General features: G+C 44.3%; 1 protein-coding gene across 1 annotated transcript in view; it reads right to left on the reverse strand.

The window, feature by feature from the left end:
• LOC141272522 (uncharacterized) overlaps nt 1-20,311 on the reverse strand; it is a 28,409-nt gene that overhangs the window by 8,023 nt on the left and 75 nt on the right. Inside the window, exons 2-5 of the mRNA XM_073683374.1 lie at nt 10,499-10,678; nt 10,292-10,415; nt 10,146-10,210; nt 9,829-9,931 (exon numbers count right to left, since the gene is read on the reverse strand). Coding sequence (XP_073539475.1) covers nt 9,829-9,931; nt 10,146-10,210; nt 10,292-10,415; nt 10,499-10,678 — 472 coding nt within the window. The remainder of the gene's footprint in view (nt 1-9,828; nt 9,932-10,145; nt 10,211-10,291; nt 10,416-10,498; nt 10,679-20,311) is intronic.

Raw genomic sequence — 20,311 nt, forward strand, 5'->3', positions numbered from 1 at the left:
ATTAAGAAGAGGGGGGATAAAATCCCCTCCCTTATTCTTTCACTGTGTTATGAATTGTGGTTCTGTGCTCCCTCCAGGAAATGAAGCAGGTCTGCTGCTACGCTGTTGGGAACGCAAGCGCTGCCATTGTCCTGACCCTGGAGGCAGAGTTACCACACGTGCAGGGAAACTGTCCCGATCTTGTGGAGCATCACGTTCTGGTGTTGTGGGATGTGTGAGGATGTGGAACGTCGTGTGTCTCAAGGATTTCTCTGCCCAGGAAAAATGGGACGCTGTCTTCCCCAGTTGCCAGGCAACAGAGAATGCTCTTTTGTCTGGCACTAAGAAATGGTGGGATTTTGTCCAGTGTGCTGTTGAAGCTAGCAGGGAGTGGCTGTCTGGGGGTGATTGGAAGGTAATCAACATCTGAGTGGTGAGTGGTGCTAGCATTAGGTTTTGCTGTCTTTTCAGGGGTTTTCTCATTTTCTCTTCTGGTTACACTTCCTGGGGTTCTTGCAGAGGTACTCACCTGGTCCTCGACTAGGCACTAGCCGCGTCACCAGACGCCAACTGTCCGGTGACAGTTGGCCTGGGAAGGGCTCGTCCAAAGTCCCCCTTCCATTTACTGGGAGCTGGGTGAAGAGTATTCCCGGCCCTCAAGGGCTTGCCTAGCTGGGCAGCTTGTGCCAAGTGCGTCTGTGGCTGCATTTGCTGGCTTGGTGCAAGTCTTGCTGGGTCCCTCTTCGTAGCGCATAACACACTGATGCTTCAGTCAGTACCAGTTTCTGCACTAGATTTAAAACTTCTGCCTCCAGGGCTAACTGTTCCCCGTCAGAATCCCTGATAGATGTTACCCTGAAGCTGTGCTGGGGAACAATCTGGAGTTCCAGTCTCAAGCCTGTCTCCACTATCCTAAAGATCAAGGCACTGCATGAGATTTTTTCCCAGGCAGGAGGGAAGCGTGAAAAGCCTGTCTCCCACCTTGGGAAACCTGTCAATGGGAAGATTTTCTTGGCTTCGAGGAAGGGCCTCCAAATATGAAACCTTTATTTTTCGGTTTCCTATCCTACCACTTCTCCTGATCCCTAGGAGATCTACCCCGGTTGTATCTCCTCTTCCCAAAGGACCTCCTATACTCTGGAATAGACACGCTGGGGGATCTTTTTCTTTGATCTCCCGCTTTGTCCAGGATATCATCCAGAGCTTGTCCAAACAGAAATTCTCCATCGCATGGAATTGAGCACAGCTTAGTCTTAGATTGACCATGTCCTGGGCAGCTTTCGAGCCATAGCGCTCTACGGGCGTCATTAGAAAGGCCTGTTGATATGGCTGCCAACCTCACTGAGTCCGCTCAAGCGTCTGCAAAAAAAGCAGCTGCTCCTTAAATTAACGGGAGGTAGGCCACACTATTATCTCTAGGGACATTATCTTTAATTTCATCCCCTAGCTGCTGCAACCAAGTCATCATTGAGCTGGCTGTACATGTTGCAGAAACTGCTGGCTTTAATGCCCCTGCCGAAGAATCCCAGGTTTGTTTCAAATATACATCCGCTTTCCTATCCAGGGGGTCTTTAAGTGTGCCCAAATCCTCAAAGGACAAGGTAGACTTCCTGCATGATTTGTCAAATGCCAAATCTATTTTAGGGATTTTATTCCATATAGCTGATTCTTCCTCATCAAATTGGTATCTTCTTTTAGATGACGAGGGTAGAGTGGTGCTTTTTTCTCAGTTTTTTTTTCCTTTCCCCATTAATGAGCATCTTGATTTTCTCATTAATGGGAAACGTGCGTCTTTTCTTTTATTCCAATCCACCGAACATGATGTCTTGGAGTGATGTGCAGGGTTTTAGTATCCAAGATACCCATAGTATAGTATATACATGTGAAAACACGGCCAACCCCTGTATCACTATCAGAGGAGGAGATAGAGGAGTCAAATTCATCTCTATCTTCAGATATTATGGAATCATCTGTATCAGTCACCTGCCATTTAGATTTTTTTCTCCCTTTTAGCCCCTTCCTTGTGAATAAGTGATTTGATGGAATCCTTGACCTCTGCCCTAATCACAGATTTTACATCCATGGCAAAGTTGGTGGAATCTTCACAGATAGTTTTCTGAATGCAGATTCTGGGCAGAGTCTCTTCTGGTATGTGCTAGGTAACTTATCCCTGTACAGTGCACATGCTTTATTTTTGAGCTTGGCGCTACACTTCTTAGGCCTTCTTAGTAAAAATACAAAGAGAAAGTGACCTATTTAACCTGGTGAACTTCCACGAAGATCACTCAACACTCTGGCGGTCAGTCTAGGATACCGGAGGCTGGAACAGCTCACATGATTTTTCTCCCCTGGAGGTGGTAGACTGATGACCTACCCTGTTTTTCTGGCTGGTATTACTGTCACTCGTACGGCTGCCGCTGCTGCGTCCTCCTTGATGATGGCGCTGCTGCTCTTCCTGCTGCTCCACATCCATGTTCAGCAAGGAAAGGAAAGCTGGAGCAATCCGCTCTCTAGAGGTCAAACCTTTGTTATATATGATGGACTAGCCAGAGCCACACCTCCAGTATTTGCTCTGGATTCCCCCGGAAGTATTTTCAAAGTACTTACACGTTTCCATGTACTTCCATGTTTAGACTTTTTCCCCGGCATGCTCGGCACAGGAAGCCATCAGGTGTGCCATGAACATGTGCAGACCTGGCATTTTTATGGCAGCAGCTACTTTCCGGCGTGCTTGTCATCAGGGTGCGCCGAATTAAATGTCACCAGCGCATCCCGCACATGCGCAGAGGCGGGAGGCAGTGTCTCCAGCGTGCTCGACACTGGGGCACGCTGGATTGGCATAGGCAGGCCCGAGGGACAGCATGTCGGTCGGAGACATTTAAAAAAGAGGTCTCTGCCTGCATGCGTCCGCACAGTCCCAATCCCTTGGAATGGCGGTGGCGCCTCCAGACCTGCCAGTGCCACTGGAAAGTCCCTTGACAGACACCAGCCGAACGTGGGTGAGTCCATTCTTCTGTACCGTTCCAGCTTCCCTCAAGGACAGGAAACCAAACTGATGTGGAGGAGAGCTACCTTTTATTCAGTAGGTTTCCTGTCCTTGATGGCGGATACCCTCAAATGGTGCTGTCATGGGGAAAATAATGATTGTTTACTGGAGCCTAGAAAATCTCTGAGAAATACTTTCCTGGGGGAAGGAGTTATTTAAAAATTCCGGAGATTAGGATTGAGGATAAAATCCCGACCTCTACCGTCCACTTACCCTGGAATTCACTGTTTCCATTTGCAGAGAGACAAAACCTTCTCTTTAGTTTGACTGATTTGGCTTCAGAAAACCCTCTTTCCTGATCCTCAACATTCTTCAGTATCGAATCAAGCACAGGACCAAAAGGAATGGAGCAGAGTTTAGCTTTGGAAACCCTATCAGTTGGGTTTCATCTGAATCAAGTCATTCGGAGATTTAAATGGAAATCCCGATATAAGTGCTAAGCATAGAACGCAGGATAAACGTGATTCCAAATGTTATGCAAAATTTTCCAAATTAAAATTTCAACTCAATCTACAATAAAAGCAAGTCCCCACTCAGATAAATCATCTGTTATCGGAAATATAGGGGCTATCACGTTACTGGTAGCACAAAGGCTTTGGAAAAGTAAAATGGTTAATCACACTCCAAAAGAAATCCAGCGAATTCTGAGCTCTGAAATTCAAATGCCCCCTTCCCTTCTGCGCATAATGTATGGGTACTACAACGTACTGGGCACTAGAACGGCAGATTTGCAATCTTCACTAGGCAATATCCATTGCGGCTTGTTTCTGGAAAACATCAATGGAGTCAAAATCGCCACTACACCTGTAGATAAATTCCTAGACAGGTGTAACCCTCAAAATGGGGTAACTAGAGAGGGGATTCTGCTCTTTTGCCACTTAGGGGCTCTGTATATGGAGTTTAAAATGGGGTCACTTATGAGGGGTACTGCTGGTTTTGCTCCTCAAAATCTGCACTAAATTATGGCGCTCCTACCCTGCCGAGTTTTGCACTGTGCCTCAAAAGTAGTTTCCCCCCACATATGGAGTATCTGCACACTCAGGAGAAATTGCACAACAAATTCTATGGTCCATTTTCTCCTGTTATTCCGTTTGAAAGTTAAAAACTTGGGGCCAAAGCAACATTTTAGTGGAAAAAAAAAGTAATTTTCCATTTACTCAGCCTACTGTTATCAAATTCTGTGAATTGCTTGAAGGTTAAAAAATACTCACTATACCCCTAGATGAATTTCTCAAGAGGTATAGTTTCCAAAATGGGGTCACGTGTGGGGGTTTCTGCATGTCAGGGGCTCTTCAAATGTAATATGGCATCCGCTATCTTTCCAGCCAAAACTGAGCTCCAGAATTTAGTAGGCTCCTTCCTTCCCTTCCGAGCCCCAAACAATCAGAAATGCTGTTTGTCCTCTTGTTCTATGATGTAACCTTCTTATGTTGTATAATGTTCAATAATACGAGATTAAAAAAAAATAAAAAAAAGTCAGATCAAAACATAAAATTAACTTCTTTCTACAGTAATCACCATAGAGATTAAAGATATCAATAAATACGAACCCCCACGTTCTGGGGTCTTCTCATTTCTTAAAAGAGAAGAAAAATGAAATAAAATGGAGTAAGTGTCCCCAATATAAACTACATCTCACCACACAGACACAATCCTCACATCTCCACCATCCATGGCGTCAGGTCATTTTACATATCGAACAACGTAAAAACAAAACTAAAAAAATAATGGCGGAATTGTGGTTTTTACAACATCATCCAAGTGAATGGTGTCATGGAAAATCACAGCTCGTCCCGCAGGTAACAAGCCTCGTCCGGCTAAGAGCGTAAATATGAAAATTGGTCATAAACGGGTCGAGGATTTTTTTTGCACAGCTGTGGTCAGGGTGTGGTATCCCACAAAGTGGCAACTTCTATGGGATACCGGATGTGTAGTGTGCTCTATATAAATGCTGTGATTTTTGTGTAAACTGTACATTGTAAACACATTGTGAGACCTCCTGACAGGCAGCACAAAAAGGGTTAATCTTCCCCTCATAGGCTTGATCATGTGACCCAGCTCTGTTTAGTGTGCAGAAGTGTCTGGAACAAATGCCTCTGAGCAGTCAGCCAATGACTACAGCTGTAAGAATCACATGAGAGTGGGAGGAGCTAAATCCTGTGAGGTAGTTAAGAATTGAGGGGACAGTTCGAAGTCAGACATTTTGAGAAGAGGAAGCCATTTTGTAGGTGAAGGAGTTTCCTCCCCCCTGACTGCTGGGTCAAAAAAAGGGGAGTAATAGAATAAGGGAAGCTGAAAGCCTTCATATTAGGAAGATTCCGGTGAGGAAAAACGACCTCAGGGCAGAAGCACAGCGCGGAGGAAGAAATATTCTGATTTAATGAACCAAGTGTCCCACAGAGATCGGCCTGTCTGCAGGTACAAACCAATCCTCAACTGTGAGTGTAAACCTGAACAGCAATTCCCTAATGTCTGTAAATAACTACAGTACTTGCCCCATTATCATAAGTAAAGAGACGACTCTGTATACAGTACTTTTACATGGCTTCTTCATGATTGGGGCTTAGTTGCACAAACTACTATCACCATCAGAAAATAATTTTGGTGAGTCCCAAAAATAATTAAAATCCTCTATTTATTACAAAATAATTTAAAAGATCATACCGGTTGGGGATACATCTCAACGCGTTTCTGGCAAAAAGCCCTTATTCACTGAGATACAGATTCCTTATGATACATGGTATAAAACCAAATGGTAACCAACCGCTGATCAATAAACACATATGTTAATGAATCACATTAGAGAATAATTAGCATAATCACAAGGCTAAATCACAAGGAAAACCAGAAGGTAAAAAAAACAAAAATAAAAAAACAACCTGCATTCAAATCCCTAAAATTTAATATAGGTAAAGAGTATCATTCCTATGGTTCATACCTTTGGGGTATTTTGTATCAAGTTTAATGATCCAAAATAATTCTCTTAGGAGGAGTTTTTTTCCTCCAATCCCCTCCTCTAATAGGAATATACACTTTTTCTAGCCCATAGAATGAAAAATTGTTTAATTCCCCTTTATGTCTCTCTACAAAATGCTTGCATGCTCCTGAATAGGATGCCTTTTTATTTTTGATGCTGGTGACATGTTCTGCCATCTTTTTCTTTAATTGACGCATTGTGCAGCCAATGTATTTTATTTTACATTCTTTGCAAAATATGCAACACACAACATCATTTGTATTGCAATTAATAAATCTTTTAATATCATTGGCTGCATCAGTTTGCAATGTATACTGGCACACCGTACATTTGGAACATGCACATTTAAAAAAAACCTTTACAACTTAGCCAGGTTTTTTTTAATCACTTTTTTTGTGGCATGTATAGACTTGGGGAAAGAGTAGCACCTATTCATCTCCCTTTTCTCGGCACACATACTAATCCATTTCTCAGGATTTTATTTAAGTCCCGATCTTGGAATAATACTGTGACATATCTGTTTATAATATTTTTTATTTCCTGAAATTGGCAACTATATGGGGTACTGAAGATGTTTTTTTTGTCCATATTATTCGATTTTATTGTTATTGGTTTCTTGTTGTTATTAATACCATCATCTCTGTTGTTTAAATGAGTATTTCTTACAAGAACTTTTTTTAATGCTGAATCAATATATTTTTTCTTATACCCCCTTTCCATTAATCTAGATGTTGCTACCTTTGCTTGTTCATTGAATAGTGTGATATCAGAGCTATTTCTATAAATTCTATTTAATTCACCATAGGGGATTGAATTCACAGTATGATCGGGGTGGTCGCCGTCTGCTCTAAGTGTAGTGTTCGCACTAATAGGTTTTATATAGTTGCGATATTTAACCCTTTGTTGTTTTACATCCCCCATGAGATACAAATCCAAAAAGCTGATTTTATCCTGCGGTTCAGTATAAGTAAATTTTAAATTTACATCATTAGCATTGATATAAGATAAAAAAAAATATGGGATTTTTTCCACTTCTCCAACCCATATTAGTAAAACATCGTCTAAATATCTAACATATAGTTCAATGTCATTTTTAAAAGGATTTTTGTCTGTGAAAATAGTGCTTTCTTCCCACCATGATACAAAAAGTACGGCTAAAGATGGGGAGAAACATGAGCCCAATGGGCAACCTTTAATTTGGAAATAATATTCTTCATTGAACATAAAAAAATTATGCTCAAGGAGATATTCAATACTCCGGACAATCATTTCGTCCGTATAGCCGCTATAATTTTTGTAAATGGTGGAACACAGCAGTTAATTCTAGATTATGTGGAATAGATGAAAACAGATTTACCACATCACATGACAGAAATTTAGATTTTTCAAACCATTTTACATTTTTCATATAATCAATTACTGATGACTTCTCTTTTAAGTAACCCGGTGTTCTGGGAATTAATGGCTGTAGATAAAAATCTACCTATTGACTTAAATTTTCATTCAAAGAAAAAATACTTGATATAATGGGGCGTAAAGGTGTAGGAAATTCTGATTTGTGGGTATTAGGGAGCCCATGAAAAATTGGTGGTTATCAGATTATCAGGTATAATATTATAACTCATTTTTTTAGTAAACACCCCCATTTTTTCTCCGTCTTCAACCAATTTACTCAAGATTTTTCGGCATGATTCTGTAGGATTAAATTGTATACTTTTATACGTCTCATTATCATCCAGGATATCATAAACACATTTTTCATAGTTTCTTATCCATAAGAACAATGCAGCCTGCTTTGTCGGATTTCTTCATCACCAGGTCATCTCTTTTGGATAAGCTAGTGATCGCTTTTTTTCTCATCTATAGTTAGATTATTTTCTTTATTTGATACACTCTGTTTGAATTTTTTGAGAAACTTCTATCAAATCTCTTTCAATTAAAGATTGAAAAGTTTAAATATATTCAGCCTTAGAATCTTTTGGATAGAAAGATGGATTCAAAACACGAAAATCCTTTGTATCAACATTTATTAGATCGACTTCACCTGATTCACTTTTTAAAACCATTGGCTGCACAATACGTCAATTAAAGAAAAGGATGGCCGAACATGTTACCAACATGAAAAATAAAAAGGCATCCTATTCAGGAGCATGCAAGCATTTTGTAGAGAGACATACAGGGGAATTAAACAATTTTTCATTCTATGGGCTAGAAAAAGTGTATATTCCTATTAGAGGAGGGGATTGGAGGAAAAAACTCCTCCTAAGAGAATTATTTTGGATCATTAAACTTGATACAAAATACCCCAAAGGTATGAACCATAGGAATGATACTCTTTACCTATATTAAATTTTAGGGATTTGAATGCAGGTTGTTTTTTTTTTTTTCCTTCTGGTTTTCCTTGTGATTTAGCCTTGTGATTATGCTAATTATTCTCTAATGTGATTGATTAACATATGTGTTTATTGATCAACGGTTGGTTACCATTTGTTTTTATACCATGTATCATAAGGAATCTGTATCTCAGTGAATAAGGGCTTTTTGCCAGAAACGCGTTGAGATGTATTCCCAACCTGTATGATCTCTTAAATTATTTTGTAATAAATTGAGGATTTTAATTATTTTTGGGACTCACCAAAATTATTTTCTTATGTGAAGCCGTAAGTCACGGCTACTGGTTGGAGACCCACAACAAATTAAGACGGACTGAGTCATATAAATAGGACACAGTAAACAAAAAAGCAGCCTCACCATCACCATCATCATCCTCTAATTAGAGGCAGCTACTGTGAAAACCTTATAGTGTGGAACTTTGTGTGTGTGTAATTTGAGAAGGGAAGACTCTCATCCTGACAGAAAGCTTGGCCACAGTGAGGCACATTATACACTGCCAGGAGTACCAAAGTGAGGCACATTATACACTGCCAGGAGTACAACCCTCTGCCGTACTCCACATGAGGTTACCACAAGGGACCATAACTTTTTTTTATATCTTTCAGTCCGCGCAGCCTTAAGAGCCCTTGTATGATTTGTATGTTGACTTTCTGCATATTTGTGCCCCTCTCTGTGCGGCAGAAGTAACATCGGGTCCTTACGATTACAGCAACACCAAATATATACAGATATCATTAGTCTGTTATCGGATTTACAACTTTTCTACAAAAATTCCACATTTCATGGAGAGAAAATCCTTAGTTCCAAGAGGCCGCATTGTCGGATTATTCTTATTCTGGATCAGTCACTGGTTTTAATTTAACCCTTTCCGGGCAGCTGTAAATGAGTAACTTTTTTTTTTTTAGAGAAGAGGAATTGCTGGTAAATTAATACAGTACCGGGTTACATTATATTGGGGTCTTTGTTTGTTTGTTTTTTACTTTCTCAAAATAAATCCAAGTTTTGTTAAAATAAAAAGGTTTTCATTTCTTATCCCTGTTCACACTCATGGTTGTTACTAAACGCAGCATCTTAGCGGTAAAGACTAAGATCAGAGTTATCTCCACTCCCAATCATTATGGCCGGAGCCCGGCTGTCAGTCGCGGTTATTTGGGGGGACGTCTCCATGTTCTGTATTCTGTCACCAAACACGGACATGAGATTAATAGGAGCTAATGGTTTCTGAGTCACAAACTGGACAAATACTTTCCTTCATCAGAACTGACATCAGAGGATGAAGAAATCGGCCGCTCACATAAGTATAATTCATCTCCCGCTGTATATTATCATCCATATTATAAATGCACGACCTGTGACATCACATATAACAGGATCACATTATTATCAATTCAGATTGTGGCTGAACAGTGAATATTCATCTAAAGCTCCTCACCTGGGCGGTTATCGGTAGGGGGCTCCTCTTTACACCGCTGATCGCCCCTCACATTTCTCTTTGGAGCATTAATATTGTTCAGATCTTTATCCAGATCCAAAAGCTGCAAAACAAATATTGTAAAAGTTCCCGATGATTGGAGAAGTCACCGGGAATAATGGTGAGAAGATCCGGCCATGTCTGTGGTCAGCTGTGATCCTGCCGTCTCCACCGCTCTCATTACACAAGTATAAAACATCTAATACTGGAGGAGAAGACAAGACTGAACACAAGGAGGTCACAGCCGTCTACACATCATAGGGGAGATCTCCATCTACCTGATGGTCCTGTGCAGGAGGAGGAGCGGGACATCTCTCTGGGGTTGTCCTCTTACTGGAGAGACCTGCAGGAGACACAGACAGGACTGACATCATTATTACATACAGAGAATTATAGGCCGCGTGGATTTAGTCCTGTCTATTACTTGGTGATGTGTGGGGCCGGTGCTCCTCCATCATCACCTCCTTGTACCGATCCTTGTGTCCTTCTAGATACTCCCACTCCTCCATGGAGAAATAGACGGTGATGTCCTGACACCTTATAGGAACCTGACACACACAATGATACCGTCATCACCCAGAATCCACCAGTGCCGTCCTGTATAATAGCCCAGCATTCCCAGCAGTGTCACCTCTCCAGTCAGCAGCTCAATCATCTTGTTGGTGAGTTCTAGGATCTTCTGGTCATTGATGTCCTCATGTATCCGGGGGTGAGGTGGAGGCCCCGGGATTGGGCTCAGGGTTCCTCCCCGTCCTTCAGACACAGGGACCTGACAGCGATCACTAGAGGTCTTCTTCACTACTGTGTAATCCTGAGTGTGGAGACATTAATAATATCACTACAGACATTTCCAGAGTCCATCACCTCTCTGGTCATATCACCTGTTATTCCCATAGATAATGATGTCATGTGATGACATCACAACCTCTCACCTCTCCGGTCATATCACCTGTTATTCCCATAAATAATGATGTCATGTGATGACATCAGAACTAGTGATGAGCGAGCGTGCTCGTCCACTACTCGTAACTCGCCCGAGCATCACTGTGCTTGGGATGCTCGCCATTTTGAGTATTTTTTGAATGTTCGGGTGGGAGCTCGAGTCCCCGCCCTGCATATTTGGCGCTTTTTAAGTAGCCAATAAACATGCGGGGATTGCCTGTAGGTAGTGATGAGCGAGCACTAAAATGCTCGGGTGCTCGTTGCTCGGGTTGAGCAAATTATAATGCTCAGGTGCTCAACCCGAGCAGCGAGCCCAATGTAAGTCAATGGGAAACTCAAGCATTTTTCTGGCAACCCATCCCCCCCTCCCGCCCCGGAGGTCTGCAGGGGGCATATAAATTGCCCAAATTGATGGGAACAGTGCTCAAATGACATGGGAACAGCATGGGGAAGACCCGTGGAAGCATCTCTGACCCCCAGGTCACTGCTGTCAACAACGTTGTGAGAGTATTACGCCACTTTTACGGACTCACAATACAAACATACAAAAAGGAAACCAAAATGGATTTTCCTGGAAAAAACGTTAAGGAACATTATTTCCAGGGTAATGACTTACATATAAGGTAAAATAAATAATCCCCTCAAAAAAATGCTTCTCCATACCTTGGGCTATGTTCACATGTAGCGTTTTTGATGCATTTTTGCAATTTTGCATTGCTTTCAACGGTGAAAAATACATTCACCAGTAAATGTCATTTTAACATTTTACATTACATTATCTGCACATGTGGTGTGAGAGACATGATCAGACACATTCTGTTTCATTTATGAAGGAGGGACTCTGAAAGTCACAAAGCCTCTTTTTACACGGCCATGAGCTGGTCCTTACTATTGTTAGAGGGCCATCAGCCGGCTATGCTTTGTTGTTCCCATTATTAAGGAGCGGGTCTCCTATACTGTTATTGCATATGCAGTGACTTCAAAGGCTGCCAAAAATTTGGACGCACCCCAATACCCCTTTGAAGCGACGTAGAGGAGGTCCTCATTAAAAAATTTTTTACCATGGTTAAGGAGTGGGTCTCCTACACTGGTAAAGCCCATGCAGTATGTGCATGGGCTGAAAAACATCTACCCCTGGGGGTATACGTGAACATACTGTATAACATACAGAATGTTATAGGTAGGCTTCTACAAAAATTTCCTACGGGCATCATAAACACCCTTAAAAATAATTATGTGGATGTTGCATCTCGGTCACCCTGGTGATACGGTGACGTAGGATAAAGGAGAAGGAGGACAACGAAAAATAGACAAAATCAGGAAGAATATATCCATGTTTGGGTGTGAAGAGGTGCATGGGAATAGACGCCCCCCCCCAAAAAAAAAGCCACTGGACTTGACTTTATGTTCCGCTGCTATAATCCGGTGGTGTTGAGAAGTCTGGCCCAATCTAGCCCGTGTTCATTTTTATAATTGTCAGCCTGTCAGTGTTTTCAGTTATAATACCCCCGGCGGCACTAAAAACCAGCTCTGACAAAACGCTAGTGGCAGGGCAGGCAAGGATCTCCAAGGCGTAGAGAGCCAGTTCTTGCCATGTGTCCAGCTTTGATACACAATAATTAAAAGGCACAGAGGAATCATGGAGGACGTCGGTACGGTCGGCAAAGGTACTCCCTCAGCATCTTCCAATACCTTTCCCTCCTTGTCAGAGTACCCCGCGCATCAGGGCCTGGGAACTGGGAGGGGCTGAGAAAACTGTCCCCTGCCTCTGCTGCATCGTATTTGTGTCTCCCTCGACTGTACTCGCTGGTTGTCCAAGGAACTGTGAACTCTACTGCCAGCGTTTTCAGATGGGAATTTTTTTAATAATTCCTCAACAAGGGCCTTCTGGTACTGCAACATTTTACTAGACCTCTCTGCTGCGGGAAGTGTGACCAACCAGTAATTACTGTCAGCCAAAATGTGTACAACGCGAGGGTCATGGGAAAGGCAGAAGAACATAGAGTCAGCCATGTGAGCCAGACTGGTAACAGCCAAGTCTTCCCTGTCATGACCAATAGAACCAGAAAAAACTGACCGGCACATCTAAAACTAGAAATAGGTGTGTACAGGTGCTTACTAGGAGCAGCTACCTCCATATACAAATAACTAACAAAGTAGCACTCTGCAACGCTAAGTATGCGAACATGAAATATATGAAATTTGAATAGCATTACTGCTCTAGAAAATAGAAATAAATGAGATCTTAGTGCATAAATTGGCCAATTCATGTGTACCTGGTAGCCACATTAAGGCGTTTCTCGTCATACCAGGAACCTGCCTGTCTGAACTCCTCTCTAAGAGACATATGTCTGCTTGTGTATGGGAAGGCAAGAACCTGCTGCAATTAAAGCCACTTGTGGTATAGAGACGGAGTGCTCAGTCAAAGCTTATACATAGAAACAGGTAGTGGTGTCACCCGCAGACACTGTTTCTGGAGCCTGGCGTTCGGCCCAACTAGTCGGGTGCTTTGCTGTCATGTGCCAGAGCATGCTTTTGGTTTTGCTGCCCCTGTGTCACGGGTGTGTCGCCACGAAGATCGTCACGATTACACAGCCTGACTTCTCGCAGCTGAGTTTTTGGTGTTTTGTGTTTTTCGGCAGTGAGGGAGTTAACTCTCTCTCTCTGTGCTAGACGAGGTCCAGCCTCGCCCAGCTGCAATCAATGCTGCAGTAGTGGGACTCCTTCAAATGCCTGCCGGTCTGTTAGGGAAGTGTCGGTGAAAGCATTTCATACAGACAAACAGAGCGGATCGTGGTATTTTGGAGTTCTGAGCTAAGTGTACTTGGTGTGGTTTTTTCCCTTCCTCGCTTTATCATTTATCTCCTTTCCCGTTGGTGTTCCCTCTGTAGTTGTGGTGTAGTTTTTGTATGCAAGGTGGTTTTTGGTTTGACCCTTGTACTGTCTCGTTCGTCTAAGTACTGTGTGTTGGCATATTATTTCCTGTCCCCTATTGTTGTGATCGGGGTCCTTCTCAGGACTAGATTACTGAGGTGCAGGGATCCTCAGGAGGTAGGGGTTACGCTGGCGGCCTGGACCTCTGTACCTTTAACAGTACCTCCAGGTAGAGGGATTAGTCAGGACCCCAGCTTAGGGTCAGCTTAGGCCCCTGACCTCCTGTATGCAGTGTCAGTGTGACACCCTGCTGATGCTCGCATATCAGAGGGTGCAAATGGCCTTTTTGGGATTATCTAGACAGTCTTTAAAAATAGCCATACTCTGAAAGACCTAACAGTTGGACTAGCAAAGTCCCTCATGTTGGTGTTCCTGGAAACAGTTGCCCGCCTTGTGTCTCTGGCCACCCCACTGCTTGTTCCAGCCTGTTGTGGTGCTAAGTCTCCCTTCCCCTTTGTGCTGCTGTCCTTGCTATGCATGTCACCTTGCCAGGTTGGGTCAGTGACTTCATCGTCCACCAGCTCGTCTTCCACGTATGCACCCTGAGCCTTCGCCTGACTTGTTGGCAATTGTGTCATCATCATCATCCACCTCTTGCGACAGTTTCCCACCGTCGCCTTCGTGTGACCGTGGCTGCTAAAATATTTGGGCATCGCTACATGTGATCTCCTCTTGCCCTGCTTGAAGTGGGCCGGGCGAGAGGCCTGAATCTATAAATGGAAAAGTGAACAGCTCTTTGGAGTGTCCAAGTGTGGGATCAGTTGTCTCCGTGCACTCGGCATGGTGGGAGGAAGGAAGATCAGGGTGAGGAATATGTGGTCCAGACTCATGGCTACTGAGACTTAACTGTGTGGAAGACAGGGTGGTGGTGGTGGCAAACTGACTGGAAGCATTATCTCTTATCCAACCAACAACCTTTTTCACACTGCTCTGGCTTCAAGAGTGGTGTTCCGCGGCCCTCTAGTAATTGGGAGAGGAAGGTAGATCAACATGATGTGGGTGTTTGTTGTGCTCCCTTAGCAGGCACAGTTTCATCTTGCCCACAGCCTCGGCCTCTGCGTGAACCATCATCATCACGTCCACTTCCCCATCCCTTGCCACGCGCCTTGCTCATTTTCAATGGAGCTCCAAAAAATGTCAGAATTATTACCGCAGTAATATGGGATCACGTCTGATTACCACGGTTTTAGGAAGTGGCCTTATAGATGTGATATTAGTCAGCGACCAAGTGTGACAGCTGGCTGCCTTTAAATGTAGGGTAATATTTGTCCTGCTCCAAAAAATGTCAGAATTATTACTGCAGTAATATGGGATCACGTCTGATCACAAAGGTTTTAGGAAGTGGCCTTATAAATGTGGAATTGGTCAGCGAGCGAGTGTGAATAGGTTCAACAATGGTATCTAAGGGGTAACATTTCTCCTTGCGGAGAGCGACATGTTAAGCATGTCACAGTGAGGAGACTTTTAAAGCCGCAATGCTCCTCTGGAAAATATGCAAATTGTCTCTTCAGAGAGGAAGAGGACCAGAACTCTAGTGCCACCTACAGGAAGTAGCAATCCTAAGTAGTAGGATTGCTACTTCCTGTAGGTGGCACTAGAGTTCTGGTCCTCTTCCTCTCTGAAGAGACAATTTGCATAGGTTAAACAATACACAGCTGGCTGACTTTAAATGGAGTGTAATATTTGGCACGCTCCAAAAAATGGCTGTATTATTACCGCAGTAATATGCGATCATGTCTGATGATGGAAAAGTTTCTCTGCTTACACAATATAGCAATGAGAATAAAATAAAAAAAAACTGTCGGTATTCTGCTAACAAGCATATGGATTAACCAAAAAAATGTCCCTCGATAACATAGAGGCACTTCCAACAATGTTAATGTATCAACAACCTCAGCACCAATACACTACTGAGTCACGAAGCGATCCATTCATAAAAACGCCAATCTTTATTCACAATCAATAAAAACATATGTAAAGATAAAAATAAAGCAAAATGCTGTGTTTAGGGGACATGGACTATAAAAAATATAACTGTATATGTAGCACCCCGAGGGCTCGGTTGCTACAGAGGTATTGCATCTCAACCAGATGTGCGATATCTCACTCTCAGGTAAGGATGGAGTGAGGATCAGGACCCCGACACCTGCATGTATTACACCACATTTCCGGGGGGCAGGGCGACCGATATGCTCCAAGTAGAGCACGACAGTCCCTGTCCCTGGCTGGAGTGGGGGGAGGGAACACCGAGAAAGGGGGAACCCAGTAGTGCAGGAGCAGGGAGGTATAAAAGGTGGGCACCATCTTAGATCAGGGAGTCAGTTCAGTGAGAGAAGAAGAGGGAGCAGGAGGTGGGAGCAGAGGCTCTGCATGGGCTCTGCGACCGGCGAGTCGCCACCGCACGCCCGAATCTACCTGCGTAGAAGGGTCAGGCCAAAGGGGGAGACCGGTCCCCGAAACTAGTGGAGGCGGGGAACTACCCTCAGCTAGAAACCGGAGACTGTGACATTTCATGTGGCGCAGCCACTCGCTACACCCGCTAGGAAGGCACCATATAGGTTCAGGGAGACTGGCGCCAAGTTTACCAAGAGAAGGCCCGAGGCAGCCGGACAGAAGCGAGGTCACTGACGGGGTATGACAGGCCAGAGAAAGGACACACAAAGGGGGTCCTGTGAAATACTCCGGAGATACCTGGGAGTCGGCCGAGCCCCTCACCTGGTGAGCACAGTACGACGTGGGCAGCCGTTACCTGCAGAAGTGGTCTGGATAATAAGAACTGTGAGTAAAGACCCTGGACTGCATCACTAACTCTGTGTCGTCACTGCTACTCCTGCACCATCACCCCCATCCTCCGCATACACTGCCCTGAGGCTACACTCCTCCCGTGGGGAGTTGTATTACACTCTGCTGCACCCACAACACCAGCCTCAGCAGTCTGCCATGCAGCGGCGGTTCATCCTGACCACAATCCACGGGTGGCGTAGTCGGACATTTAATATCGTAAAAACCACATAAATAGACCGCCATTTGAGTTGACCACCCTGAACCACGGACCGGGTCCCCGCCACACGAGGACTACAACCCCCAGCATCCGGAACGGGTCCAGTTCCGGGTATCCCCTCACATGTGCGGCCCAGGGGGCGCGTCATATATCTTATGGATGTATACCCAATCTAGGTAAAAAATGATCTCTAAAGAACATACATGATGTAAGAAAATCCTACAAAATATTAATAGGATTATTTACTATGGAAGGAACAATCCAATCAAATGTAAAGTACACCTTTGTTATAATGATAATAAATTCAGACCATAGTCATAAGAACATTTACTATAGAAATAATAGTCCAATCAAATATAGAATATATAGTAATCAAAACGGTATAGGAAAGTTAGTGATTCCACTTATCTATATCCCTTAAATTACCGGTATCCTTGAGTGCCAGATGTAAACTAATTAACCATACCCTTAAGTACTCTATTGGTCAGTCACCATGGTTGTCGCGATTATGGCAATCTTAAAGTTGAATTAAACACCATAACTATGCTTAGAGAGATTACCTAGGATTGGAGATCTTCTAAGGGTGCCATGCCGTGCCTGTACTCCCCGTCCCCCCCCCACCCCGATGCGCGTTTCGCCGCCAGCTTCTTCCGGGGGCGTCTATAACTTGGTTGCTTTTACAAAACACTGATTGACAGATTCATAATTTTTAAAGTGATCTGTACTCAAATTCATCAATGCAGGCAAATTTAACTGATTTAATGTGTCCATTCACAATTTCTCTGTAGCTTCTGAATGTAAGAGGTAGTAGTGGGAGACTTGACGCTACTGGAGCTGAAATTACCACTTCAGAACTTTCCAGTGCTTTGTTTCCATCCATTTCTGGGTGCTTCTTGAAGTATGTTTGGGGTCATTGTCCTGCTGGAAGACCCATGACCTAGGATACAAATACAGCTTTCTAAAACTGGGCACTCCATTGCGACCCAAAATCCTTTGGGAATCTTTACATTTCATGATGCCCTGCACACAGTCAAGTCACCCAGTGCCTTTATTTGTAGGCCTCATTCCATTTACAGTAAACAGTTGAATGAAGTGCTTTAACAAAAAGCTCTATCTTGGTCTTATCTGTCCACAAGACGCCTGCTGGCCGTCTAAAAATAGTGGAGGCTGCCTGCTGCCACTCTATCAATTGTGAGGGCCACCTGCTGGCCCACCAAGTTTCAAACTTTATAGAATGTATATGAAAAAGAAAATTTGACCACAGATGGATACATTATATTGCAGTAGCAATATATGGATTTGCAAAGCTTAGCCGGCTGCTGGCCCCCTAAAAATGTTGAGTGAGGGCTGCCGAATGGCCCTCTGACAATAATAAGGGCCACCTGCTGGCCCTCTCACAATAGTAAGGGTCAACTGCTGGCCCTTTACAAATAGTGAGGGCCGCCTGATGGCACTGGAACAAAATGGGACTTTCAGAGTCCTTTCTTCATAAATTAAACAGGATGTGTCTGATCATGTCTCACACACCACATGGCCAGATAAGGTATTAAAATGTTAAAATTACATTTACTGGTGAATGTTTTTTTCACCGTTGAAAGCAATGAGAGTAGCATCGGCATCTCTGCCCTCCGCCAGGCAGAGACGCCGTCCCCCTTACCGCTGCGGTCCTGCTCCGGCGTCTTCCGCCCTCCCTGCAGCTGCTGCACGCAGCGTCCCTGGCCCCGTGCTTAGGGAGCGCGCGCTCCCTCCCTCTTAAGGGGCCGCGCGCATCGTCCTAAAAAGTCCCCGGCCAATGGCAGGAGGACTTTCCCTATAAAAGGCACCTCCTCCAATATGGAGGTGCCCGAGCAAGGTTGTTGCTCTGTGATACTTACTTTGCTTCAGCCCTCAGGTCCTCTGCAAGTCAGTCCTGTCCACCAGTCTGATCTTCAGTCCTGTCCGCCAACCTGACTACTCTCCAGCCCGATAGTCTGTCTATGGGCGCTGCCCGCCTGCTTACCTGGAAGCACCTGCCTGTAACCTGCCGTGCCCGCCAGCCCGCTTACCTGGAAGCACCTGCTTGTTACCTGCCGTGCCCGCCAACCCGCTTACCTGGAAGCACCTGCTTGTTACCTGCCGTGTCTGCCCGCCTGCTTACCTGGAAGCACCTGCCTGTTACCTGTCGTGCCCGCCAGCCTGCTTACCTGGAAGCACCTGCCAGTTACCCGTTGTGCTCGCCGGCCTGCCTACCCGGAGCACCCATCTGGCTATCAGCCGAATCAGCCTGCTTGTCTACCCGGACCACCCGTCAGCCTGCCTGCCGTGCTCATCTGCTGTACCGGTCAGTTCCTGCCATCTGACCCGTGGGAGTCACCTGCTCTCATACAAGGTCGGTCCCAGAGTAGCACCTGGTCCCTCTGCTCGGTTCCTCCCTGGTTCACGGAGTCGACTGAGCCGCCGTGCGACCTTGGTCGGGCCGAGTAAATACTTAGTCACGCCCCTTTGGTCCCTCCTTGCACCGCAGTACAGAGGTTCCACCACCCGGATCTGTAACAATGCGAACATGCAAAAAACGCAGCATAATACTACGTGGGTATATAGCCCAAAGTGTGGAGGAGAAGTTTTTTTCTCTTATTTATTTTGCCTTATATACAAGTTATTACCCTGGAAAAAATATTTCTTAGGCTGTGTGCCCATGATGCGTTTTTAATGCGTTTCCGCAGGGTTTTTGCAGCTGCGGAAACGCATTAAAAACGCATGGTAGAAGGGCAGCAATGTTCCCCAATGATAATCCGCATGTGCTGTGCACATGTTGCGGAAATTTCTGCTGCGGATTATCATTGCGGAAAAAAACGCAGCACTACCAATTATTTTGCGGAAGTGCTGCGTTTTCGCTGCCATTGACTTGCATTAGAACGCGCCAATTCCGCAAGACTGCATCTGTACTTGTGTAATTGGCGCGTTCTAATGTGCGGATGGTACCCGGGTGGAGAGGAGAGTCTCAGCCACACCCAGGTACCATTAAAATAGCTGTAAAAAAAGAATAAAATATATACTTACCTTCTGGCGGCCAGCGGTGCGCTCCTCCTTGCTTCCCGGCACTTCGCGATGGAATGAAGGACCTGCGCTGACGTCAGAGTCATGTGACGGGTCACGCGACGTTGACGTCGGCAGGTCCTTCACTCTACCGCTGCTGGCAGCCGGGATGGAGGAAATCAAGACTGCGGGGGCCATCGGAGGGTAAGTATATATTTATTTTTTTATTTTTTGACATTCTCTCGGGTCACACTATATAAATCCATGCCGGTTGCATGGATTTATATAGTGTGACCTAGTTGACAAGCACTTTCCAAGTGATGCTAAAATCGCTTTGAAAGCGCTTGTCAATCTGCATGCGGAAACGCATGTGAATACGCATATATTCCGCAGGAAAAACGCATGTACAATGAGCATGCGTTTTTTCTGCCAGGGAGATGCAGAAATGCTGCAGAAATTTTCTGCATCGTGGGAACATAGCCTTAACATTTTTTCTAGGAAAATCCATTTTAGCTTTGTTTTTGTATGTTTTATTGTCAGTCTATAAAAGTG

Source organism: Phyllobates terribilis, unplaced genomic scaffold (genome assembly GCF_046119375.1).
Source record: "Phyllobates terribilis strain yellow unplaced genomic scaffold, ASM4611937v1 Scaffold_1__5_contigs__length_1240528914, whole genome shotgun sequence".
NCBI classification, from domain to species: domain Eukaryota; kingdom Metazoa; phylum Chordata; class Amphibia; order Anura; family Dendrobatidae; genus Phyllobates; species Phyllobates terribilis.